Below are 25,820 nucleotides of genomic sequence, written 5' to 3'. Positions count from 1 at the left end.
CAAAGCCAGGAACTGAATGCCCAGCCACGGAACTGAGTTCAAACCCACCGCTCCTGGCCTCAGGTCTGGGCAAGGCTGTATTGATCACTCAGCCTGCAAAGCTGGGAAAACATTCCACCAGAATGTAGTTAGTTTTTTATTTATTTATTTATTTATTTATTTATTTATTTATTTATTTGTTTGTTTGTTTATTTTTGGTATTTCGAGGTAGGGTTTCGCTCTAGTCCAGGCTGACCTGGAATTCACTCTGTAGTCACAGGGTGGCCTCGAACTCATGATGAACCTCCTACCTCTGCCTCCCAAATGCTGGGATTAAAGTCATGCACCACCATACCCAGCTTTATTTATCTATTTTATTTATTTATTTGAGATAGAGAGAAAGGGAGGGAGAGAGAGAGAGTGAGAATGGGCATGTCATGGCCTCCAGCCACTGCAAACTCCAGATGCATGCACCACATGTGCATCTGGCTTACATGGGACGTGGAGAGCCGAACATGAGTCCTTAGGCTTCCCAGGCTAGCCCCTCAACCACGAAGCCATCTCCCTGGCCCACTATGTAGTTATTTTGAGACACAGTCTTGCTATGTTATCACAATCCTCCTGCCTCAGCTTCAGCCTCCAGAGTACTAGGATTGCAGGCATGCACCACCACACCAAGCTCCGGAAGCTTTTTTTGATTTTGTTATCTAAATTTTAAAAAGTGTGTGTGTGTGTGTGTGTGTGTGTGTGTGTGTGTGTGTGTGTGTAGCAAGGCGTGGTGGCGCACGCCTTTAATCCCAGCACTCGGGAGGCAGAGGTAGGAGGATTGCCATGAGTTCCAGGCCACCCTGAGACTACATAGTGAATCCCAGGTCAGCCTGGGCTAGAGCGAGACCCTACCTCGAAAAAACAAAGCAAGAAAAAAAGTATGTTTGTGTGTGAGAGAGAGAGAAAGAGAGAGAGACAGAGAGATGTTCACGGTTGTATCGTGTTTGTGTATGTGGTCCTCTGTGTGGAGGCCAGAGCTTGCTGTCTGGGGTCTTCCTCGTCGCTCTTGACCTTACTCTCTGGGACAGGCTTTCTCACCAAACCCGGGAGCTCGCTGCCTCGTCTACAATGGACAGCCCGGGGACCCATCTTCTCCTCTCCCGCGCTGGGTCCAGAGCTACGTACCACCATGCCTTCTATTTTACGTGGGTGGTGGACCTCACATTCAGGTTCACATGTTCATGTGACAAGCACTTTACTCACTCAGCCCCTAACCACTTCACTTTTTTGGTGTTTTTTGTTTTTTTGTTTTTTTCGAGGTAGGGTCTCACTCTGGCCCAGGCTGACCTGGAATTCACTATGGAGTCTCAGGGTGGCCTTGAACTCACAGCGATCCTCCTACCTCTGCCTCCCGAGTGCTGGGATTAAAGGCGTGCGCCACCACGCCCAGTTTAAACACTTCTTTTACAGATGGGGACACTGAGGTTCAGACAGGGCAAGTGCCTTCCACTGTGGATTCTGCAGATTTAGAAAGAACAACAGCTTCTGACTTTGCCTAACATTTATTGCAAAGTGTCAAGAGCCAACACTGGTGGGTTGCACCCCCACACCCTTCCTTCCCCACCAGTTAAGTGAGTCTCTGTAGTTCTAGAAAAGTGGTGTCCTCCTTGATGTCCACCAGGGGGCATCGCCTACCTCCTCAGACCTGGGTCCTTCAGCCTGGCCGTCCAGCGGCTGATAGAAGCTTCCCAGGTTCCAGGACCCCAGGCCCCAGGCGCTTCCACATCTTAAGGAAAGCGGGAGGTTGTCCATAGCAGCAGTGAGGAGGTCTCTGATGAGGGCAGGGGCGGCACTGGTGTCCAGAGGTCCACGCCAAGGGACCCCCTTCATGGCTGTCCCCCGTCGGCGAGTCAACCCACCTCAAGGTGGGCCCCCTTGGGTCCTTGCACCTTGAGGCGCTTTATTCACAGGGCTGGGTCTGGAGAGTTTGGGAGGTCGTCTTCACCTCATTCCTGGGGTGCTTAGATGGATTCCTCCTCAGCTCCTGGGGGACAGCATATGGCCAAGAGTGAGCAGGAGAGCAGAGGCTCCCATGGGTGCACTCAACAGGAGCCAGCAAGCGGGCAGGGGTGAGAGGAAAAGAGAAGTGTGTCTGGCGCTAGGAGGCTGTGGTAGTTTGAATAGATGGCCCCTGACATATTCAGTGTTTCATTGGCTTGTAGTTTGGATCTGCAGCCACCTGGCTGGAGGCGCTGTCACTGGGCGAATCTTAAGGTGGGGTGGTGGGGTTGAGATTTCAATCTAAAGATATGCAAAGTGTGCCTAGCTGGAGTTCCTGAAGTGTGCTTCGCTGTGTGGCTTTTGGCTTGTGGCTTCTCTCTGTGTGTCTGGCCCTGTGAAGGCAGGCCAGCTGCTTCTGCCGTAATGGAACTTCCCCTGGATCTGTGAGCTTCAATAAATATCCCTTTCCATAGCTGTGCCTGGTCTGGAAGTTCAGCTCAGCGAACCTGAGGCTGTCTGATACAGAGACAAAGGTGCAGATGGACATTCGGACAGAGGTGAGGCAAAGTAGCAGACAGGGCTAGGAAGTGTGGCTCAGAGGTAGAGCACTTGTCTAGATCCACAGTGAGGGGCTGGGGGCGTGGCTCAGAGGTAGAGCACTTGTCTAGGATCCACAGTGAGGGGCTGGGGGCGTGACTCAGAAGTAGAGTGCTGGCCTGATATGCATAAGTCCTTGGGGCTACCCCAAACTGCAAAGAAAAAAAGAAAATAGGGAGACTCCGGCCGTGGTTGCACATGCCTTTAATCACAGTACCTGGGAGGCAGAGGTAGGAGGATCGCCATGAGTTCAAGGCTACCCTGAAACTACATATTGAATTCTAGGCTAGGGTGAGACCCTGCTTGAAAAAAAAGTGGAAAGAAAAACCAGATAAAGGATGGAAAGGAGGGATGGAGGAACATGTGTTTGAGAGGCAAGGCGGAGAAGGAATGTGTCTGTTCTTTGCCTCAGCCAGCCCAAGAGAAAGGGGTGTCTTTGTCTGTGGGCAACAGCCACGCGAGGCCCTGCTCACAGTCACCCATTCCTCCAGCATTTCTCCCCACCCAAGCCCCAGCGTCCTCACCAGCTACGTGGCCTCCTGGTTGGGCTCTGGGAGCTGCTCGGGCCTCAGGGCGGTGCTGAGCAGCTCCGTGAGGGCGTCCATCTTCCCTGCCAGCACATCAATGCGCTTCTCCAGGGCGCGGTGCGAGCTGCTGAGACCCAGCTGTAAATCACACAGGATCATGTGCATCTGCGGGGAGACGGGGAGGGATGAGGAAGAGAAGAAAGAGGGGCCTCCCTGGCCTGGGACCACTGAGAATCCGCCACGTCCTTACCAGTCTCTCGGGAATACCCTTATCAATGACTAGTTTCTTCACCTTTTTTAAAAAGATATTTGTGGGCTGGAGGGATGGCTTAATGGCTAAGGTAATTGCTTGCAAAGCCAAAGGTCCCCAGGCTTGATTCCCCAGGACCCACATCAGCCAGATACACAAGGGGGCGCATGCATCTAGAGTTCGTTTGCAGTGGCTGGAGGCCCTTGTGTGCCCATTCTCTCTCTCTCTTGCTCTCTCTCCTTCTTTCTCTGTCAAATAAATAAATAAATAAATAAATAAATAAATAAATGTTTTAAAAGATATTTGTAATATTTAATTTTAATTTATTTACTTGAGAGAGAGAGAAAGTGGTAGAGAGAATGGGCATGCCAGGGCCTCCAGCAGCTGCAAATGAACTCCAGATGCATGTGCCAACTGTGCATCTGGCTTACGTGGGTCCTGGAGGATTGAACCTGGATCCTTAGGCTTTGCAGGCAATGGTCTTAATTGCTAAGCCATCTCTCCAGCCCTTTAAAGTTTTTTTTTTTTTTTTTTTGAGGTAGGGTCTCGCTGTAGCCCAGGCCTACCTGGAATTCACTATGTTATCTCAGGGTGGCCTCAAACTCATGGTGATCCTCCTACCTCTGCCTTTCCAAGTGCTGGGATTAAAAGCATGCACCACCACAGCCCAGCTGATTAATGACTATCTCCACCAACTATCCAGATCCCAACTGTTTGGCCAGGTACTGTTTGTACAGCTTAAGCCACCGCGGGGGTTGAGTGTGGTGGTGCCAGCCTATAAATCCCAGCTACTGGGAAGGCTGAGACAGAAAGATTGCATGTTCAAGGCCAGCCTGGGCTACTGAGTGAGTGAGTTTAAGGCCAGTCTGGGTAACTTAGGGAGACCCTTTCTCAAAATAAAAATAAAATAGGGGGGCTGGAGAGATGGCTTAGCAGTTAAGCGTTCGTCTGTGAAGCCCAAGGATCCCCGTTCGAGGCTCACTTCCCCAGGACCCATGTAAGCCAGATACACTAGGGGGCACAAGCGTCCGGAGTTTGTTTGCAGTGGCTGGAGGCCCTGGTACTCCCATTCTCTATCTATCTGCCTCTTTCTCTCTCTGTCGCTCTCAAATAAATAAATATAGACAAAGAAAAATTAAAAATAAAACAGGGCTGGCAAGATGGCTCAGTGGTTAGAAGCACTTCCTGTGCGAGCATCAGGGTCTGAAAGGGCCCAGGGCCCACATAAACAGCTGGCACGGCCAAGCACATCTGTAACCCCGGTCCCATATAGGAGCAGAGAACCGAGCCAAGACTCATAAAAAAAAGAAAAACCAAACAACAAAAAAAGGTTCAAGCAATATTACTGGCTGGGCGTGATGACAGGGGCGCACTCCTTTAATCCCAGCACTCGGGAGGCAGAGGAAAGAGGATCGCCATGAGTTTGAGGCCACCCTGAGAATGCATAGTGAATTCAAGGTCAGCCTGGGCCAGAGGGAGAGCCTACCTTGAAAAGCCAAAAAAAAAAAAAAAAAAGGTAAGCACTGAAGTTGTAGTTACCTTTGCATTGCTTTTGGTTTCTGGTCTCAAGGGGAACCTCCTTGCTGGCAGGGGCCAGCATGGCACGAGCAGAGGCTGGACGTCACCTCTGCCACAGCAGGTGGACAACAGCAGGGGACAACACTGACAAGCTAGGGGCTAACGAACCTCAAGGTCCACTCCCAGCAACACACCTCCTCCAGCAAGGCTCCACTCGCTGAGCTTCCAGTAGTTACACAAAGCACATGTTTTTGGGGGACGTCCGATCCAAACCACCACGTCTTGGATCGGTAAGGGACCCTTCTCAGGTAAGGGTGTGTTGGAAGAGTGATGGAGAGGGACATCTGACGTTACATTACCCTCCGGCCACCACAGCTGAGCACAGCTGGCTGCGGGCAAGTGCAGAGGGGTTTTCACGTGGGCATGTACACACGCATACCCTCTCCCCCAACACACAGATGCAAAAAAAAAAAAAAACAAAAACCCAAAACTAATAAAATAGGCTGGGGGTGGTGGCACATTCCTTTAATCCCAGCACTCGTGAGGCAGAGGTAGGTGGATCACCACGAGTTCAAGGCCACCCTGAGGCTATGGAGTTAATAATAGGTTAGCCTGGGCTAGAGCGAGAGCCTACCTTGAAAAATAAATAAATAAATAAAGGGATGGAGGGATGGCTTAGTGGTTAATGCCAACAAAGTCAAAGGACCCAGGTTCAATTCCCCAGGACCCACATTAGGCAGATGGACAAGGGGGAACACGTGTCTGGAGTTCATTTGCAGTGTCTGGAGGCCCTGAAGTGCCCATTCTCTCTCTCCCTCTCTCCCTCCCTCTTTCTCTGTCAAATAAATAAATAGCCGGGTGTGGTGGCGCACGCCTTTAATCCCAGCACTCGGGAGGCAGAGGTAGGAGGATCGCTGTGAGTTCAAGGCCACCCTGAGACTACATAGTGAATTCTGTCACTCTGTAGTCTCAGGCTGGCCCCAAACTCACAGCCATCCTAATACCTCTGCTTCCTGAGTGCTGGGATTAAAGGTGTGTGCCACGACCTGGCCTTTTATTTATTTTGATTTTGAGGTAGGGTCTCGCTCTAAACCAGGCTGACCAGGAACTCACTATGTGATCTCAGGCTGGCCTCAAACTCACGGCGATCCTCCTGCCTCTGCCTCCCGAGTGCTGGGATTAGAGGCATGTGCGCCACCACTCCTGGCTCACCCAGACACCACTCTGCTACATTCTCCAAAGGACCTGCTTTCTGATGCTTGAGGGCCTGGGAGCTTTCTGTGGGAATTCATGATGTCCTTGCTCGGGGTTCTACAATCATTAGAAATAGATGGCTTAATGGTTAAGGTGTTTGCCTGTGAAGCCTAAGGACCCAGGTTCAATTCCCCAGAACCCATATAAGCCAGATGCATGAGGTAGCACATGAGGGGCTGGAGGCCCTGACACGCCCATTCCCTCCCTCTCTCTCTCTCTCTCTCTCTCTCTCTCTCTCTCTCTCTCTCTCTCTCTCACTGCTTCTTTCTCTCTCTCTCAAATAAATATTTTTAAAAAGAAAGAAATAAACCTCCACCCACCCTGGCAGGCACAAGCCACCACATTCTTACTGAGACTTGCATCCAAGAGTGTGTTTACTGTGGTGGTGTCAATGCCAAGGGCCACTGGTTGAATTGTCATGGGCTAATGAAAAAAAAAAAAAAAGAAAGAAAAGAAAAGAAAAAGCAATGCCAGGTGTGGTGGCGCACACCTTTAACCCCAGCTTTCAGGAGGCAGAGGTAGGAGGATTGCTATGAGTTCATGGCCACGTTTGAGACTACAAAGTGAATTCCAGGTCAGCCTGAGCTAGAGTGAGATCCTACCTCGAAAAACAAAACAAAACAAAACAAAACAAAACAAAACAAAACAAACAAACAAAAAAAAAAAACCAAGCAGATGGTGGCGCACGCCTTTAATCCCAGCACTCAGGAGGCAGAGGTAGGAGGACCACTGTGAGTTTGAGGCCACCCTGAAAATACATAGTTAACTCCAGGTCAGCCTGGACCAGAGTGAGATCCTACCTCGAAAAACCAACCAACCAAACAAACAAACAAAAAACCCCAGGGGCTGGAGAGATGGCTTAGGAGTTAAACACTTCCTGTGAAGCCTAAGGACCCTGGTTCGAGGCTCGATTCCCCAGGACCCACGTAAGCACAGGTGGTGCGTGCATCTGGAGTTCGTTTGCAGTGGCTGAGAGGCCCTGGTGCGCCCATTCTCTCTCTGCTTCTTTCTCTCTCTGTCTGTTGCTCTCAAATAAATAAAATATATTTTAAAAAATGCCAGTGTTTGGCACACTCTCCTGTTGCTATGGTCCACGTGATGTTGGCCAGGGGGTGACGTCCACCCTCTGCTCATGCTGTCATTTTCCCTGCCATCGTGGAGCTTCCCCTTGAGCCTGTAAGCCAAAATAACCCCCCCCAAAAAAAAAAGCCAAATCAAAACAACAACAAAAAAAAAAACAAAGACCACCAGACAGAGCAAAGGTGTCTGCCGTGAGCCAGATGACCAAGGGGGTCTGACCTCATCGCCCCTGGTAGAATTAAGGGGTGCCCATGTCAGAGGTGTGAGGACGCCTTTGTTCTCGGGGAACCCCCTTTACAACTGCAGCAGAGACTGACGGTCACCGAAACAATGTGATCTGTCTTCGTGTCTGTTGACTCACTGGGCTCGCCGTCTCCATTTGAAATGGCTTTGTAAATTTGCTCCGTTCTATTTGTATAAGAGTCGTAGTTGGAAGGAATTTTACATCCGTCCACATGTAAGTAATAAAGATAATTTGAAACCAAACATTGGAGCTCTTTGTGTGATTTTCTTGCTTGCTTTCTCTCCTCCCTCCATCCCTCTCTCTCTTTCTTGTTTAAGTTGAAAGGGGATTGACCTCTAACTTAAGTATGGGAAGCTCTGTTGGACACTCGTTCCTTCCTGATGTCACCATAAATCTTCACCGCACTCCAGGACCCCACCACGATTCCTGTTTTCTTTTCCCATCCATTCTCCTTCCCTCCCTCTCTCCCTTACCCCCCCCTTAAAAAAAAAAGCATGTATTTAGCACACGCCTTTAATCCCAGCACTTGGGAGGCAGAGGTGGGAGGATCGCCATGAGTTCGAGGCCACCATGAGACTACATAGTGAACTCCAGGTCAGCCTGGGCTACAGCAAGATCCTACCTCGGAAAGCAGAAAATTAGATAAATAATAAATAAACTAGATGTTTATTTATTTGGATGTGTGGGGGGGGGAGGGAAGTGCCATGTCCACTTGCTGCTGCAGATGAAAAGTCTATTTAGCTTTACGTGGACAGTTGGAAAATTGAACCTGGGCCAGCAAGCTTTGCGAGCAGGTGCTTTAACCATCAAGCCATCTCCCCAGCCTCCCTCTAGACCAAGTCCCATTTAGGCCAGGCTGGTCTTGAACTCACTATATAGTCAAGGATCTCTTTTTGTTTGTTTTTGTTTTTCGAGGTAGGGTCTCGCTGTAGCTCAGGCTGACCTGGAATTCACTATGAAGTCTCAGGGTGGCCTCAAACTCATGGCGATCTTCCTGCCTCTGCCTCCCAAGTGCTGGGATTAAAGGCGTGTGCCACTACAGCTGGCTTAAGTTTGATTTATTTATTCGTTTGAGAGAGAGAGAGAAAGAGGCAGATATATAGAGAGAATGGGTGCACCAGGGCCTCTAGTCTCTGCCCATGAACTCCAGATGCATGCACCACCTTGTGCATCTGGCTTTACATGAGTACCGGCGAATCAAACCTGGGTCCTTAGGCTTCCCAGGCAAGCACCTTAACCGCTGAGCCATCTCTCCAGCCCAAGAGTGATCTTGAACTCCTAATCCTCCTGCCTCCACTTTCCCGAGTGCTGGGATTGCAGGCACGTGCCACAGCTCCGAGGTCCGTGGTTCCTTTCCTATAGTTCGGTCTCCATGCCAGTGACCCCAAACCTCTCATTACCACTCTCACCCCCCCCCCACCACCACAGGCTCCTGGTACCTTGGAGATGTCCACCATGGAGTTCACTTGTTCCCGGAGCTTTCGGTGTTTCAGGCGCACCTGGCGGAACCTGTGCAGAAAGGTGGCTTCAGTGCTGGTCCCTCATTAGGCCTGTAGCCCAGGGGTAACGGGAGGAAAGTCAGCACAAACAAGACATTTCCAGCTGGTTCAGGGTGGCGCACGCCTTTAATCCCAGCACTCGGGAGGCAGAGGTAGGAGGATCACTGCGAGTTCAAGGCCACCTTGAGACTATATAGTGAATGCCAGGTCAGCCAGGGCTAGAGTGAGACCCTACCTCAAAAAAAAAAAAGCAAAACAAAACAAGACAAAAAGAAACGGAAAGAGGGCTGGAGAGATGGCTTAGCGGTTAAGGCACTTGCATGCAAAGCCAAAGGACCTCAGTTCGATTCCCCAATACCCACACGTGCATCTGGAGTTCGTTTGCAGTGGCTGGAAACCCTGGCACACCCATTCTCTCTTTCTGTCTCTCTCTGCCTTTTTCCCTCTCTCAAATAAATAAATTAAATTAAAAAGAAACAGAAAGGAGGGAAGGGAAGGGAAGGGAAGGGAAGGGAAGGGAAGGGAAGGGAAGAAAGAAGGAAGAGAGGAGGGCAGGGAGGGAGGGAGGGAGGGAAGCTTCCAGATGGATGGAAGGACTGCAATCGAGACCTCCAGGAATCCAGGGCCACAGATGCTGAGAGTCACACATCCCCACACGCGCACACGTGGGTACACACATGCCAGGCGGAAAGGTGACAAGGACACCCGCAGAGCGGCCCTCACGTGTGGATGGCGGCCAGCAGCTTGCGCTGGTGCCTGCGGGCGGCGCGGGCGTCCTTCCTCCGCGTGTGCTTGTAGTACATCCAGGCTTCCTGCAGCAGACGCGCCGCCGACTCCTTCATCTGTCGGGGGACAGCACGGTGTCAGGAGAGGAGGACCCCTAGGGACTGGGGGCTGGACAGGGTGGGAGGCCTGGCACTTTTTTTTTTTTTTGTGGAGGGGGGTCAAGGTAGGGTCTCACTCTAGCCCAGGCTGACCTGGACTTCACTATGGAGTCTCAGGGTGGCCTCGAACTCACAGCGATCCTTCCTACCTCTGCCTCCCGAGTGTGCTGGGATTAAGGGTGTGCGCCACCACGCCCGGCTGGTTCCTGGCTCTTTTTTTATTGGTTGTGTTTTTGGAGATAGGACCTATGTAGTCCAGACTAGCCTGGGACTCCTGGTAATCCTCCTGCCTCAGTTTCCCAAGTGTGGAGGTCTCAGCTCTGAGCACTGGTGCCCAGCCTCACCTCTTTGGTGTAATGGATGTCCATCATGAAGTTGTGCACGTGTTTCTCCGCCTTGTTAAACTCCAGCTTCCGAGCCACCACGGCCACTAACAGGGCCGTGCAGCAGACTCCCTGTGGACATAGCGAACGCTGTGGCCGGAGTACGACCCTGCGCCACCGGCTCTCTCTTTGAGCCTTCCCACAGGCATAGAGGTTTCACAAATAAGCAGCAAAAAAAACATCTCAACTTCTTTTTTTTTTTCCCCCTTCTTCTTGGTTTTCCGAGGTACGGTCTCACTCTAGCTCAGGCTGACCTGGAATTCACTATGGAGCCTCAGGCTGGCCTCGAACTCACAGCGCTGGGATTAAAGGCGTGCATCACCACACCCGGCACCATCTCAACTTTAAAAAAATATATATATATTGCCTTCTATTCTATTATTTATTGATGAAAGAGGCAGAGAGATGGAGAGAGAGTGAGAGAGAGAGAGAGAGAATGGGCACGCCAGGGCCTCCAGCCACTGAAAATGAACTGCAGACGTACGTGCCACTTTGTGCATCTGGCTTATGTGGGTCCTGGGGAATTGAACCTGAGTCCTCTAGCTTTACAGGCAGGTGACTTAACTGCTAGGCCATCTCTCCAACTCTCAGCTTTTTCTTTCCAGGCAGGGTCTTGCTCTAGCCCAGGCTGACTTGGACCTGGCTACATGGCCTCAAACTCACAACAGTGATCCTCCTACCTCTGCCTCCCGAGTGCTGGGATTAAAGGCCTGCGCCACCACGCCCGGTTGTATTTGAGTTTTAAAGAGGGAATGAGTTTGTGTGTGTAGGGGGGGATCTGGATGCCCGCCTTTCTCAGGGGTGTCCCTGAGAGCCTGAGTTGGCCCCGTGAGGTTCGAGGGTACACAGGATCTCTCAGGAGCATGACTCACCATGACTCCTGTACACAGACAGACGATCTTGCCCCATATGGTGCCAGGCACCACATCGCCATAGCCGATGGTCAGGAAGGTGATGGGGATCAGCCACAGCGTGTCTGTGAGGTGCCCGGTGGCATTGACGGCCTGCCTACGGGCAAGGGGAGACCAGTTCTGAGGCCCCACCCTGGAGGTGTCTGTGTGGTCCTAAGCCTCCCCTTCCCCATGTCCTTGTCCCCTTCCCTCCTCTCCCTGCCCAAGCCTATCATCCCAAACAGCACCCAGACATAAAAGCAGCAAGTTCTGAGCTTTGGAGAACCTGCTTGGTCTCCAAATCAAAATTAAAAAAAAAAAAAGAAGAAGAAGAAGAAGAAGAAGAAAGAAAAAGTGGATTGGAGAGATGGCTTAGTGGTTAGGGCGCTTTCCTGAAAAGCCAAAGGACCCAGGTTCGATTCCCCAGGACCCACGTTAGCCAGATGCACAAGGGGAAGCACGCATCTAGAGTTCATTTGCAGTGGCTGGAGGCCCCAGTGTGCCCATTCTCTCTCCTTCCTTATTTCTCTCTCTCAAATAAATAAAGAAAAAAAAATTATTTAAAAAAAGAATGAATGATGGGCTGGAGAGATGGCTTAGCAGTTAAGCGCTTGCCTGTGAAGCCTAAGGACCCGGGTTCGAGGCTCGATTCCCCAGGACCCACGTTAGCCAGATGCACAAGGGGGCACACGCGTCTGGAGTTCGTTTGCAGTGGCTGGAGGCTCTGGCGCTCCCATTCTCTCGCTCTATCTGCCTCTTTCTCTGTCTGTTGCTCTCAAATAAATAAATAAAGGTAAACAAAAAAATTTAAAAAAAAAGAATGAATGAAAATAAAAGAAGCTGGTCCTGGTGGCACACGCCTTTAATCCCAGCACTCTGGAGGCAGAGGTAGGAGGATCGCCATGAGTTCGAGGCCACCCTGAGACTACATAGTGAGTTCCAGGTCAGCCTAGGCTAGAGTGAGACCCTACCTCAAAAAAAAAAAAATAAAATAAAATAAAATAAAATTTTTTTAAAAAATTGCTGGGCCCCAGCGTGTTGGACTCATTAGGTCCAGATGGGGCCTGAGAATCTGCATTTGCCACAGGTTGCTGCTGGCCTTGGATCCATAGCTTGGGGACCCACTGGCCAACACGACTCTCCATCTCTTTCTCTGTAAGAAAGAAATGGAAGCTCTCCGAGGATCCACGCCCTGCATCTGTTTATGGTTTCCAGGCAACAGCTAGGGACCGGAGCAGTTCCAAATCTGCCCTTATCCGAGGTCGCAGCAATTGAAGTCGCCTTTCAAAGTATATCTAACCCTTACCTTTTCTCTCTCTCCCTCCCCCTCCTCTGTGTGCGTGTGCGCGCGTGTGTAGGCTGTTTGTGGCATGCAGGACTGGCTAGGGCTGTTGGGCTGAAATGTGTGTGTGTGTGTGTGTGTGTGTGCGCGCGCGCGCATAGGCTGTGAGTGCCTTGCACAACTGGCTAGGGCCATGAGGCCGAAGAGTATTTGTGCGTGTGTGCGCGTGCATAAGCTGTGGGTGCCCTGCACCGTTGGTTCCTCCTACTGGGCTGAATGAGGGGTAAAAGACAAATCCCAGCCAAGATGGGTGGCAAGTGTGCGCCCTCCGCTGCCGCTGGGGGGCCCTGGTGTCTTCTCCACCGCCCCCACCCACAGTGTCCCTACCCCCCCCCCCCCGCAGGACCCTCACCTCTCCGCCACGGACAGCACCCAGGCCGTGGTGAGCCAGAGGCCGAGCGTGAGGCCCAGCAGCAGGCGTCCGGGATGCGTGTTCATGTAGAGCTTGGCCACGAACCAGTGTCGGAAGCGGACCTGGTTGAGGGCGCCGATGCTGCGGTAGGAGGCGTTGAGCAGGACCCCGCTGCGCAGCAGCACGGCGCGGGGCACCAGGTAGAGGCGCAGCAGCATGGCCAGCGACAGCAGCGCCTCGCCCTGGCCCAGGAAGCCCGGCCTGGAGCCCGGCTCCGCCTGCTCCCCGGGCGCGCAGCGCGGGCTCACCGTGGGCACCGGGTGCAGCCCGCACACCGCCAGCTCCAGCACGATCTGCGCCGCCTGCCGCCGGGTCAGCGCCACGCGCCAGTCGCGGAGCCCGTTGTCCGTCATGAACAGCTGCGGGCGGGGGAGGACGCGGGTGGACATGGGGGAGGGGGCGGTCAGCGGCAGGGGCGACGTCACCCGGCGGCGGCCAGGCGGCACACCCGGCCTGCGCCCCCGAGATAAAGGCCGGGCCCGCCGACCTTGGAAGCGGAGAGATAGCACCCCGGGCCGGGGTTGAGGGGGGGCGGGCGCGGGTGTTGGGCCTGGCCAGACTCTCTCTCTCCACCTTGCTCCCTCATCAAATCCACAACCTGCAGTGTCGTCCCGCCCCCCCCCCCGTCCAACTCAACCCCCAGCATTAACTGAGCGCCTACTGGGTGCCCTGCTCCATTTGCTAAGAAGTCACAAGAGAGGCATGAGAGACGGGTTAGAGGGGAAGGTGCTTGCCTGCAAAGCCAAAAAGACCCAGGTTCGATTCCCCAGGACCCACTTAAGCCAGATGCACAAGGTAACGCATGCGTCTGGAGTTCGTTTGCAGCGGCTGAAGGTCCTGGCAGCGCCTCCCCCCACATACACACACTCAACCTCCAGCATTAATTGAGCGCCTACTGTGTGCCCTGCCCTGCTGCAGCTGCTAGGGAGTCAGAGAGGGCTGGAGGGATGGCTTAGCGGTTAAGGTGCTTGCCTGCAAAAGCCAAAGGGCCCAGGTTCCACTCCCCAGGCACAAGGTGGCGCATGCGTCTGGAGGCCCTGGCGTTTCCATTCTATAGGCCCCCACTCTCAAATAAATAAAATCAAAACATTTTTTAAAATCCACGTCTCTCTTGTTTTTTTTTTCTCTCTCTCTTCCTTCCTTCCTTCCTTTCCCCCTTCCCTCCCTCCCTCCCTCCCTCCCTTCCTTCCTTCCTTCCTTCCTTCCTTCCTTCCTTCCTTCCTTCCTTTTTTTCAATCCACTTCTCTCAAACATCCCTCACAGAGCTGACTGACAGGCCCAGCTCTGAAGGGGCCTCCCCTGCTTCTATTTCTGGGGACACTCAGGGTAATTGTCACTGTAAAAACAACAGCCAATATTTTTTTCTGAGCTCTGGGGTGCATAGAAGATGTCTCTTTTGTTTGTTTTGCTTTTGCTTTTTGAGGTAGGGTCTCACTCTAGCCCAGGCTGATCTGCAATTCACTATGTAGTCTCAGGGTGGCCTCGAACTCACAGCGACCCTCCTACCTCTGCCCTGTGCTGGGATGAAAGGCGAGCGCCACCATGCCTGGCTTGGAGGATGTCTTTCGAGACAAGGTCTGGCTACATATTAGCCCTTGGTTGGCTTGGGATCTATTTGATTTGCAGCTCAGGCTGTCCTGCAACTCATGACCGTCCTGCCTCAGCCTTCCTAGTAGCAGCGCATGAGCCACCACAGCCATCGCCCTTTACCCAGCACTGTACTTCGCCAGGTCCAGCCTGTCCTCTTTGCATGTGGTCACTCAGTGACTGCTCACCACACAATGAGGTTGATCTCATCCTTCTGTTATAAATGTAGAAACTGAGGCTCAACTCTCACAAGTAGACAATGGCACACGAATGGCCACTAATACACAGTGATTTTTAAATATTTATTGTTTACTTGACAGAGAAAGAGAGAGAGAGAATGGGCACGCCAGGGCCTCCAGCCAGGAACTCCAGACGCATGTGCCCCCTTGTGCATCTGGTTAACGTGGGTGCTGGGGACTCAAACCTGGGTCCTTTGGCTTTGCAAGCAAATGCTTTAACTGTTAAGCCATCCCTCCAGCCCTCGGTGATTTTTTTTTTTTAAATAGCTTTTTGTTGTTGTTGTTTTGAGGTAGGGTCTCACTCTAGCCCAGGCTGACCTGGAATTCACTATATAGTGTCAGGGTGGCCTTGAACTCACAGCGATCCTCCTACCTTAGCCTCCTGAGTGCTGTAAAAAAAAAAAGTAGCTTTGTTTATTTATTTGCAAGCAGAGAGAGGTAGAGAGAAGAGAAACAGAGAGAATGGGTACAAGGACTCTAGCACCTGCAAACAAACTCCAGAGGCATGCAGCACTTTGTACATCTGGCTTTACATGGGTACTGGGGAATGGAATCCCAATCCTTAGGGTTTGCAGGCAAGTGTCTTAACTGTTAAACTATCTCTCCAGCCCTGCAAACAAGCATCTTTAGCATCTTTAACCACTGAACAATCTCCCAGACCCGATCCCACTCCTTTCTTATTATTTTATTTTATTTTGGTTTTTCAAGATAGGGGCTCACTCTAGCTCAGGCTGACCTGGAAGTCACTATGGAGACTCAGGGCGGCCTCGAACTCAAGAACTCAGGGTGATCCTCCCATCTCTGCCTACTGAGTGCTGGGATTAAAGATGTGTGCCACCACACCCACATCCTTTTTTAATTTGATTAATTAATTTGTAAGGAGGGAGAGAGAGAATACCTACTAGAGCCTCCTGCCACTGTATGCATCATTCTGAGCATCTGGCTTCATGTGAGTGCTGGGGAATTGAACCTGGGCCGTTTGGCTTTGTAAGCCAGTGCCTAAACCACTAAGCCATCTTTCTAGAGCCCCCATCTTTTCTTTTCCAAGCAGGATCTCACTCTAGTACAGGTGAACTTCTAATTCACTCTGTAGGCTGAGCTGGCCTCTAACTCACAGCAATCTTACCTCAGCCTCCCTGAGTTCTGGGATTAAAGATGTGTTCCAGCATTCCATCATGCTTGGCTCTTTTCTTTTCAGTGTTGGGTACCCAATCAGTGGCCTTGCTATGCCAGGCAAGCACTCTACTACTGAGCTACGCCCCCAGACCCCCACTGTGGACTCTAGACAAGTGCTCTACCTCTGAGCCACGCCCCCAGACCCCCACTGTGGACTCTAGACAAGTGCTCTACCTCTGAGCCACGCCCCCAGACCCCCACTGTGGACTCTAGACAAGTGCTCTACCTCTGAGCCGCGCCCCCAACCCCTTACTGTGGATCCTAGACAAGTGCTCTACCTCTGAGCTGCGCCCCCAGCCCCTCACTGTGGATCCTGGACAAGGGCTCTACCTCTGAGCCACGCCCCCAGCCCTCACTGTGGACTCTAGACAAATGCTCTACCTCTGAGCCACGCCCACAGCCCCTCACTGTGGGTTCTAGACAAGTGCTCTACCTCTGAGCCATGCCCCCAGCCCCTCACTGTGGACTCTAGACAAGTGCTCTACCTCTGAGCCACGCCCCCAGCCCCTCACTGTGGATCCTAGACAAGTGCTCTACCTCTGAGCCACGCCCCCAACCCCTCACTGTGGATCCTAGACAAGTGCTCTACCTCTGAACCATGCCCCCAGCCCCTCACTGTGGATCTAGACAAGTGCTCTACCTCTGAGCCACGCTCACAACCCCTCACTGTGGGTTCTAGACAAGTGCTCTACCTCTGAGCTGCGCCCCCAGCCCCTCACTGTGGATCCTGGACAAGTGCTCTACCTCTGAGCCACGCCCCCAGCCCCTCACTGTGGACTCTAGACAAGTGCTCTACCTCTAAGCCACGCCCCCAGCCCCTCACTGTGGATCTAGACAAGTGCTCTACCTCTGAGCCACGCCCCCAGCCCCTCACTGTGGATCTAGACAAGTGCTCTACCTCTGAGCCACGCCCCCAGCTCTCACTGTGGACTCTAGACAAATGCTCTACCTCTGAGCCACGCCCCTCACCCCTCACTGTGGATCCTAGACAAGTGCTCTACCTCTGAGCCACGCCCCCAGCCCCTCACTGTGGACTCTAGACAAGTGCTCTACCTCTGAGCCACCTACTTTTTTGGACAATGGAACACTCAGGAGCCATAGATTGTTGCTACAAAATTTTCAGTGCCAGGGACGGGATACCTTTCAGTGAGTTGTTGGCCAGGGAGGTCCCTGATGCTTCCAAAACATTATAGGTCATTGCCCATGCCCTTGGATTCCTACCAGGAATAGATGGCAAGACCCTTCTGCTGAAGACTCCACATACTTGGGCTGCAAGGCCACTGAGAAATCCTGCTGGAATTGAGCTGATAACCTCCCCCATGTAGACCAGCTGAAAGAAACCATTCTGCATACAGTTCAATGGGAGAAAGAGAAATCACCAGTGAAGATACTCAACAGTGGACATTGCAAGCCTTATATTTGGCCAGCCAGGCCAAATGAGCCAATGGGTGCAATAGTGGCACGTTTGTTATGGGTGAAACCAACTGCCCTCTAATTGGACTGGAGGCCCACTCCATGGGAGGGAATACATCCCTGACACTGAAAACTTAAAACAGGGCTAGTCATGAGCCCTAGGGGTGTAACGTCTGCTGATGTCTGGCTAAATGTATATACTATGCTCACCAAACTGTCCAGTATGCACTTCTGTTAATGTTCATACCCTTATCTTAATGCTACTCTCACTTTTAGTAGAGAATCTTCTCTTTTCAGATGGCAGTGACCTTGGGATGACTCAGAAGGTATCATGGTGATGGAAAGAAATGACCGCAGAGCTCAGTACTACAGTATCTCTATCACACCTTCCAAGGCTCAGGGTCTAATGTGGAAGAGGTGGCGGAAAGAATGTGAAAGCTAAAGGAAGGGCAGGACTCCATATAACATGCTCCCTCCAGACACAAAATGGCCTCACAGTGCCTGACACAGTGCCTGCACAAGACCATCATAATAGGAGGAAAAGATCATGACATCAAAATTAAAAGAGAGACTGATTGAAATGGGGAGGGGGTATGATGGATATGGAGTTTCAAAGGGTAAAGTGGAGGGAGGAAGGGTATTACCATGGGGTATTTTTTTTTTTATAATTATGGAAGTTGTTAATAAAAATTTGGAAGAAAAAAAAAGAAAAGGAGGGAGGGAGCCCGATATAGTGGCCCACACCTTTAATTCCAGTGCTCAGGACACAGAGGTAGGAGGATTGCACTGAATCTGAGGCCACCCTGAGACTACTTAGTGAATTCCAGGTCAGCCTGAGCTAGAGAGAGACCCTACCTTGAAAAATCAAGATAGATAAATAAATAAAAATAGAAAGGAGGGAGGGCTGGAGAGATGGCTTAATGGTTAAGGTGCCTGCCTGCAAAGCTAAAGGGCCTAGGTTCAATTCCCCAGGACCCATGTAAGCCAGATGCACAAGGTGGTGCATGTGTCTGGATTCATTTGCAGTGGCTGGAGACCCTGGCACACCCATTCTCTCTCTCAAATAAGTAAAAATAAAATATTTTAAAAAGAAAGCAGTTGGAGATGGATAAAACACTTGCCTCACAAGCATGAGGATAGGACTTTGAAACTAACCGGGCGTGTGGCACACTTGTGAACCCAGAGTGAGTCTCAGGTAAGCCTGGCATAGAGTGAGAGCCTGCCTCAAAAAGAAAGGGCAGCTAGTCACACGCCTGCCTTTAACCCCTGCTCTCGGGAGGCAGAGGTGGGAGGATCACCGTGAGTTCGAGGCCACCTTGAGACTACATAGTGAATTCCAGGTCAGCCTGGGCTAGAATGAGACCCTACCTTGAAAAACCATAAAAATTAAAAAAAAAAAAAAAAAAGCCGGGCGTGGTGGCGCACGCCTTTCATCCCAGCACTTGGGAGGCAGAGGTAGGAGGATTGCTGTGAGTTTGAGGTCAGCCTCTGAGACTAGAGTGAGGTTAGCCTGGGCTAGAGTGAGACCCTACCTCTAAGAAAGAAAGAAAGAAAGAAAGAAAGAGAGAGAGAGAGAGAGGGAGGGAGGGAGGGAGGAAGGAGGGAAGGAAGGAGGGAGGAAGAAGAGAGGGAGGGAGGGAGGAAGGAAAGAAAGAAAGACAGAAAGAAAGAAAGAAAGAAAGAAAGAAAGAAAGAAAGAAAGAAAGAAAGGTAAAGAAAAGAGAGGAAGAGGCTGGAGAGAAGGCTTAGCAGTTAAGCTATTGCTTGAGAAGCCTAAGGATTCATATTTGACTCTTCAGATCCTACGTAAGCCAGATGCACAAGGTCACACGTGTGCGCAAGATGGTGCACATGTCTGGAGTTTGATTGCACTAGCTAGGAGCTCTGGTGCACCAATTCTCTCTCTCGCTTTCTTGCTTATAAAAAATACAAAAAACAATAGGGCTGGAGAGATGGCTTAACAATTAAGGTGCTTGTCTGCAAAGCCAAAGGACCAAGGACCCATGTAAGTCAGATGCACAAGGTGGCACATGCATCTGGAGTTCGTTGACAGTGGCTGAAGGCCTTGTCTCTCTCTGTCTCCCACATAAATAAATAAAAATAAAACTATTTTTTAAAAAAATAATATTAAAAAGCCAGGCGTGGTGACACATGCTTTTAATCCCAGCACTCGGGAGGCAGAGAGGTAGGAGGATCGCTGTGAGTTCGAGAGCACCCTGAGACTATGTAGTGAATTCCAGGTCTGCCTGGGCTAAAATGGGACCCTTCCTCGAAAACAACAACTACTACAAAATAATAATAATAATTAATAATAATATTAAAAGAAAGAAAGGGAGAGAGAAAAGGGAAGGAAGAAAAGAAGAAAGGAAGTAAGGGAAGGGAGGGAGGGAGGAAAATTAACCAGGGGAATTGGGGCCCTGAAGGCAGGATCTCTGAGTCCCCTAAGTGGGCAAGAGGCAGCCTGGGAGCTGCAGGTAGGGGAGGGCTTCGGTGTCCCCAGGAGGGTGTGTCTGTCTGCAGTTTATGGATGGGGACCCCCTGGGTGGGAGGGGATCCTGGCCATTCAGATCAGGAGGAGTGAGATAGAACAGGTGGGCTGATGGGGGGCGGGGGGGGGGGAAGGGAAGTTAGCACAAGGGACTTGGGGAACCAAGCCCAGGCGTGGGACCTGACTTACCTGGACCTCCTTGGCGTGGAAGGCCACAATGAGACACAGGAGCAGCGCAGTGGACAGGGTGATCATGAACTTGACCAGGAGCAGGTACAACGCCCACTGGGGGAGGGCAGAGTGTGGACGGTGAGGCCCGAGCTCCAGCCCGCAGGGCAGCCCCGTGCCCACCCCCAATGCTCAGAAGGGACTCCTTCCTCCACCCCCCTTCCTCCTGCTCCCCAACAAGCCTCTCCTAAGGGCCCAGTTCCAGGGAAGCCCCGAAACCATCATCTGAGCTGGGTGCGGTGGTATCTGCCTCTCAGCCCAGCCCAGCACTCCAGGGAACCTAGGGTTTGAGGCCGACCTGGGCCACATCATGAGACTCTGCCTCTGAGCAGTCCCTTCTCACACTCCATGCTTCCCTCCTCCTCCTCCCCAGCTCTTGTCTCCCAAACCCAGACCCTTGAAGGGGAGGCCTTGAAACTCACATTCTTTCCCATTCTCTTTGTTTTTTTTTAGTAGCAAGGATACAATAGTATTTTTTATTGCCTTTTATTTAATTCTTTGAACCACATCAATATTTTTTATATTTATAAATTAACCTGACTGTATTTGTATTAAAAAAAAGACAAGGAAAACATAGTGGGTTAGGAAGGAAAGCATACACATTGTAGGCTCTCTCTCTGTTTGTTTCTTTTACTCTTCATTTATTTATTTATTTATTTATTTTTTTAAATATTTTTTTGTTGTTCATTTTTTATTTATTTATTTGAGAGCGACAGACACAGGGAGAAAGACAGATAGAGGGAGAGAGATAGAATGGGCGCGCCAGGGCTTCCAGCCTCTGCAAACGAACTCCAGACGCGTGCGCCCCCTTGTGCATCTGGCTAACGTGGGACCTGGGGAACCGAGCCTTGAACCAGGGTCCTTAGGCTTCACAGGCAAGCGCTTAACCACTAAGCCATCTCTCCAGCCCTATTTATTTTTTTATTATTTATTTATTTATTTATAATTTATATTAGCATTTTCCATGATTACAAAAAAAAAAATCCCATGGTAATTCCCTCCCTCACCCCCACACTTTCCCCTTTGAAATTCCATTCTCCATCATATTACCTCCCCATCTCAATCATTGTACTTATATATATACAATATTAACCTATTAAGTACCCTCCTCCCTTCCTTCTTTTTTTTTTTTTAAGTTGCCTTATTTTTTAATTTAGTTAATTTATTTGACAGAGAAAGAGGGAGAGAGAGAGAGAGAGAGAGAGAGAGAGAGAGAGAGAGAATGGGAGCGCTGGTGCATTCAGCCACTGCAAACAAACTCCATATGCATGCACCCCCTTGTGCATCTGGCTAACGTGGGTCCTGGGGAATCGAGCCTGGGTCCTTTGGCTTTGCAGGCAAGCGCCTTAACTGCTAAGCCATCCCTCCAGCCCCACAGTCTTTTTTTCAAATATATTTTATTTTTATTTGTTATATGAGAGAGGGGTTAGCAGAGAGAGAGACAGAATGGGCGCACCAGGGCCTCCAGCCACTGCAAATGAACTCCGGACACATGAGCCACCTCGTGCATTATGTGGGTCCTGGGGAATCGAACCCAGATCCTTTGGCTTTGCAGGCAAGTGCCTTCACCACTAAGCCATTCCCCCATTCTTTCCCATTCTGCCTTAGTCCCTTTCCCTTTCCCCATGAAAGCCAGTTCCTCACTTATGTATATGTAGGATGTATGGGACACATTGTCTGGTCCGTAGAGACTGACTGTTCCACTCCTTCCCTTCATCTCCCCTTCCCTTCTTACCCAGCTGGTCCTGCCTTAGAAATCAACTCCAATCCATGCCCCAACCCAAACCCCAGAAGTACCCAGAAACTGTCACTGAGTTACTCAGAACCGAATGATGCCCTTCCCTGTCCTGGTCCTGGGGGAGACTGAATCCCTGCGACCCCAGCCGGGGCTCTGAGAGGGAGACCCCCAGTTCTGCCCTCTAAGACCCCTCTTCCCCTCTCCTGCATTTCCCCCCTGGCTGTAAGCCCAGGGCAGAGTGGGGCGGAAGTTCAGGGCCTCTAAACCACCACCATGACGAAGACTACGTGTTTTATTTATTTATTTTTTTCTTTCTTCCTCTCTTTGTGTGACAATGTCTTGGAAGAATCTAGAGTTCAGGAGGGAGGGATTTGAGGGGACCAGAACTTCTGGCTCCTGCTTCGGGGATATTCTGGGGCGGGGGGGGGGGCGGGGAGGTGGGTTCCCCACCTTGCACCCAGCACCTGTTTCTCTGAGCCAGCTGCCAGCAGTGGGCCAGGGCCCCGCCTCTGAGCAGGGGAAGAGGGCCAGTTTCCTGCACCAGAAGGGGGGGAGCCCTCTCCCCTACCCCTCCCTGAACAATGGTACTGTTGTCCCCAGTTCTTCCCTCCTCCTCGCCCTTCAGGCTTCCAAGGCTCTCTGGCCTGTTTCTTCAAAATGTCTCAGCCTCCATCCCATCAGACAGCAGTCTCCTGACAACGCAATTCGCTTCTCCAGTGGCCTAGCTTTTTTTTTTTTTTCCTCTTCCCTTTTGCCACAGCTCTCTAGGCTTAGATCCTTTACCCTGACTTCTCAATTTCCCCCTCTTTGAGGATTATTTATTTATTCGAGGCAGGGTCTCATTCTGTAGCAGAGGCTGACCTGGAACTCACTCTGTAGTCCCAGACTGGTCTCAAACTCACGGTGATCCTCCTACCTCGGCCTCCTCAGTGCTGGGATTAAAGGAGTGTGCCACCACGGCCAGGCTCTATTTTTTTTTAATTTATTTTAATTAATTCTCCGCCTCCCCTCCCCCAGGTAGGGTCTCACTGGAGCCCAGACTGACTTGGAATTCACTATGCAGTTTCTGGGTGGCCTCAAACTCACAGTGCTCTTCCTACCTCTGCCTCCTGGGGGTGCTGGGACTAAAGGCTTCATGTATTTATTTTTGAGACAGGGTCTCATGTAGTCCAGGCTAGCTTTGAAGTCTCCATATAGCCAATAAAAGGACCTTGGACTTCCCCTGCCTCCACCTACAAGTGCTGGAATTATGGGTATTCACTGTTCCCTGGTGTCTTGAAGTGCTAGGGATTGAACCCAGGATTTTGTGCAGGCTGAACAGGCCCTCTGCCCACTGAGCTACGTCTCCAATCCTTCTGAGGTCTCTGTTCTGGGTCTCTGTTTCTATGGCCTTTCTCTCTCTCTCTCTCTCTCTCTCTCTCTCTCTCTCTCTCTCTCTCTGCGTCTCTCACTGGGGCATTACTCTGTCACTATGGAGGCCTCTACATCTTTGTCTTATCTCTCCGTCTCTCTCCATCTTTCTCTGTGTATCGCTGCTTCACCACCTCCCCCACCCCACCCCATCCTGTTATCTCTTGTCTCTTCCTCCCCTCCCCCTGGGAGGCAGGTGTCCCTGTCTTTGCAAAATGTTCATTGGATCGAGATGGAGTTGCAAGGGAGTGGTGTGTGTGTTGGGGGAAAGGGGCACACAAATGATATCATCGAGACAGTCACCCAAAGGGGGCTGGGGAGAATCCTCACAGCCAGGTGTTTGAACCCTCAGTTTACAGAAAGGTAACGTGAGACTCGGAGAATGCCACGGCTCCCCTCATGGGGCAGGGGCCAGCAGGTGGTGGAGGGAAGGAAGAAGTCAGAGGTGAGAAGGGGGAGGAAGGAGCCTTCCCCCTTCACCCCTTTCCATGTGCCAGGGCTACCCAAGTCCCCACCTCTCCTGCTGGGCGCGGTGCTGGAGCGTGGGAGCGGGCGGCAGGCCCCGGCCACGCTTCCTGTTGGCATGGGCTTTGGCAGCCCCACCCCCACCCCCCCTCGCTGCCTCTGCCCTCTCCTTGGCTGCCTGGCTGGAGGAAGCTGGCCTGCACTGACCCTCCGTGAGATTGCTGGTCACTTCACAGCTGCTCACTCCCTGGTCCTCAAACCCAGGGATGAGTGGTAACCGGCCACCCCCTCCAAGATTTTCTACCAACCAACCTACCGAACGGTCACCAGCCTTCCACAGCCCTTTACCCTAGACCGGCCTCCGAGGCCCTCCTTCTGTGTTGAGCAATTCTGTTTCCTATCAAGCCACAGAGCCGACCCCTGTCCTCCATCTCTGCCAAATCACAGCCCTGACCAGGGCTGGCTGGAAGATGTAAGGGACCTGCTAAGACCTGCCCGGGTCCACTTTCCTCCACCCTGAGTCAGCCTGATTCACCAAAGACTGACTTTTTCTTCCTTCCTTCCTTTCTCTCTTTCATTCATTCATTCATTCATTATATTTGTTTGACACAGGATCTCATATATATCGCCCAGGCTGGCCTTGAACTCTCTTGTAACAGAGGCTGGTCTTGAACTCCTGATCCTCTCGCATGGCATTCTGACGCCCAGCAAGACATTGTAAACCTCCTTAGCCTTGGGTCTGGACTCCTAGCTGCCTCCTGTGAGGAGCGGGCCACCCAGGAGTTCAAGCGACCATAAACCAGTAGCAGGTGGATTCTGGGGGAAGTTGAGTTTTTGCATACTAAAGGTTGGGGGCAGAAGATGTTTTCCATTTTCCATCCCACCCCACCCCTTGTCAGTTATTTCTGGGCTCTGCCTTTTGCAGCTGAGGCACTGGGGTGAACTGTAGAGGTTAGATAAGGAGCCAGGAGCCGCCTGCTGGAAGTGCTTCTTGTTTCTCTCCACCCCTTCCAGTGACCTCCACGGAGGGCGGGGAGGGAGGGGGGAAGCTGGTGGGTCTGAGTGCTGACTTTCTCAGGTCCGTACTGTGAGCCTTTCCCTTCCACGCGTGGGGCAGGTCAGAAGCACTGAGATGCCTCAGATATCGGGAGTACAGGCTACAGTCCTCCTCGCTCAGACCCGGGGCTTTGGAGCTCGGCAACTTCCCTTAGAATGAAGGCGTCAGACCCTAGACCCAGGAGATCAGACCTCAGCCCTCCTTCCAAAGACCCAGGAGTTCAGACACCAGCTCTGCCCTCTCAGATCCATGGGTGCAAGCCCTATCTCTCCTCCCTCAGACCCAGGGTTCAGACCTCAGCCCTCTTCCCTCAGACCCAGGAGTTCAGATGTCAGTCCTCCTCTCTCAGACCCAGGGTTCAGACCTCAGCCATCCTCCCTCAGACCCAGGGTTCAGACCTCAACTGTCCTCCCTCAGACCCAGGAGTTCAGACCTCAGTCCTCCTCCCTGAGACCCAGGAGTTCAGACCTCAGACCCAGGGTTCAGACCTCAGACCCAGGAGTTCAGACCTCAGCCCTCCTCTCTCAGATCCAGTTCAGACCTCAGTCCTCCTTCCCTCAGACCCCAGGCTCCCGCCCTGCCCCTCCCTGGGGAAGGGCCCCGCACTCACCCTGCAGTCCCGGAACCACAGCATCTCCGCGTGCAGCACCATGAGTCCGATGCCAGTTCCCGCCAGCGTGAGCGCCCAGCCGGCCAGCCTCTTCTCCTGCTCCAGCAGGCGCTTTCTCCGCCGCAGGGCCCCCAGGCCAGACATCAGCTCCCCGCCCATGGCCCCTGAGGTCTTGGGGCTCAGCCAGTTTCCTGCCCAGGGTCCCCCACCTCGCAGTACGCAAATGGCAGCCAGCTTGGCTTCCAGGCCGGCGGCCTGCTCAGCTGTGCCTGCCCTGGGACTTCTGCTGCGGGGCACGGCCAGCCCGCTGCCCTCTGGGGAGTGGTAACAGCGGTAGGGCCGGGCCGGGAGGGACTGGGAGGTCCCTGGGTTGGGGGAGGCTCCCCAGCCCCCTCCCTTCTGAGACTGGGGTGTGTCTTGGGGCCCTGAACAGGGAAGAGGCATCCATGCACACACACACACACACACACACACACACACACACACACACACAGACTGACACACTACAGGTTGTGTGTCACACAACGGTCTGCATCTTGTGATTGTACACCTATACTAACC

At 51.9% G+C, this 25,820-nt stretch overlaps 1 protein-coding gene across 2 annotated transcripts; it reads right to left on the bottom strand.

Annotated features, from left to right (window-relative positions):
- Positions 1-1,513: 1,513 nt before the first annotated feature.
- Kcnn4 (potassium calcium-activated channel subfamily N member 4) lies at positions 1,514-25,529 on the bottom strand. Of its 2 annotated transcripts, none has more exons than XM_045133898.1 (9): positions 25,260-25,529; positions 19,941-20,036; positions 12,789-13,207; positions 11,077-11,212; positions 10,166-10,276; positions 9,661-9,779; positions 8,878-8,947; positions 3,090-3,257; positions 1,514-2,091 (listed from the first exon to the last, which is right to left on the bottom strand). In XM_045133898.1, exons 1-8 carry the CDS (start codon positions 25,416-25,418, stop codon positions 3,093-3,095), a joined length of 1,275 nt encoding a protein of 424 aa, XP_044989833.1. In that variant the 5' UTR covers positions 25,419-25,529; the 3' UTR covers positions 1,514-2,091; positions 3,090-3,092. The 2 variants fall into 2 exon arrangements, with proteins under 2 accessions (XP_044989833.1, XP_044989832.1); XM_045133897.1 differs by having other exon boundaries at positions 1,514-2,011.
- Positions 25,530-25,820: the final 291 nt, after the last annotated feature.

Source organism: Jaculus jaculus, chromosome 14 (assembly GCF_020740685.1).
Source record: "Jaculus jaculus isolate mJacJac1 chromosome 14, mJacJac1.mat.Y.cur, whole genome shotgun sequence".
In the NCBI taxonomy this organism is placed as follows: Eukaryota; Metazoa; Chordata; class Mammalia; order Rodentia; family Dipodidae; genus Jaculus; species Jaculus jaculus.
This window is presented reverse-complemented; position numbering and strand designations above follow the sequence as displayed.

Excerpts from the sequence above, each read along its gene's own strand:
- Kcnn4 (XM_045133898.1), bottom strand. The coding sequence starts at position 25,418 with ATGGGCGGGGAGCTGATGTCTGGCCTGGGGGCCCTGCGGCGGAGAAAG. Across the intron at positions 20,037-25,259 it reads TGTGGTTCCGGGACTGCAGG|TGGGCGTTGTACCTGCTCCT; the intron begins GTGAGTGCGGGG and ends GCCCTCCCCCAG. Across the intron at positions 10,277-11,076 it reads GTCTGTGTACAGGAGTCATG|GGAGTCTGCTGCACGGCCCT; the intron begins GTGAGTCATGCT and ends CTATGTCCACAG.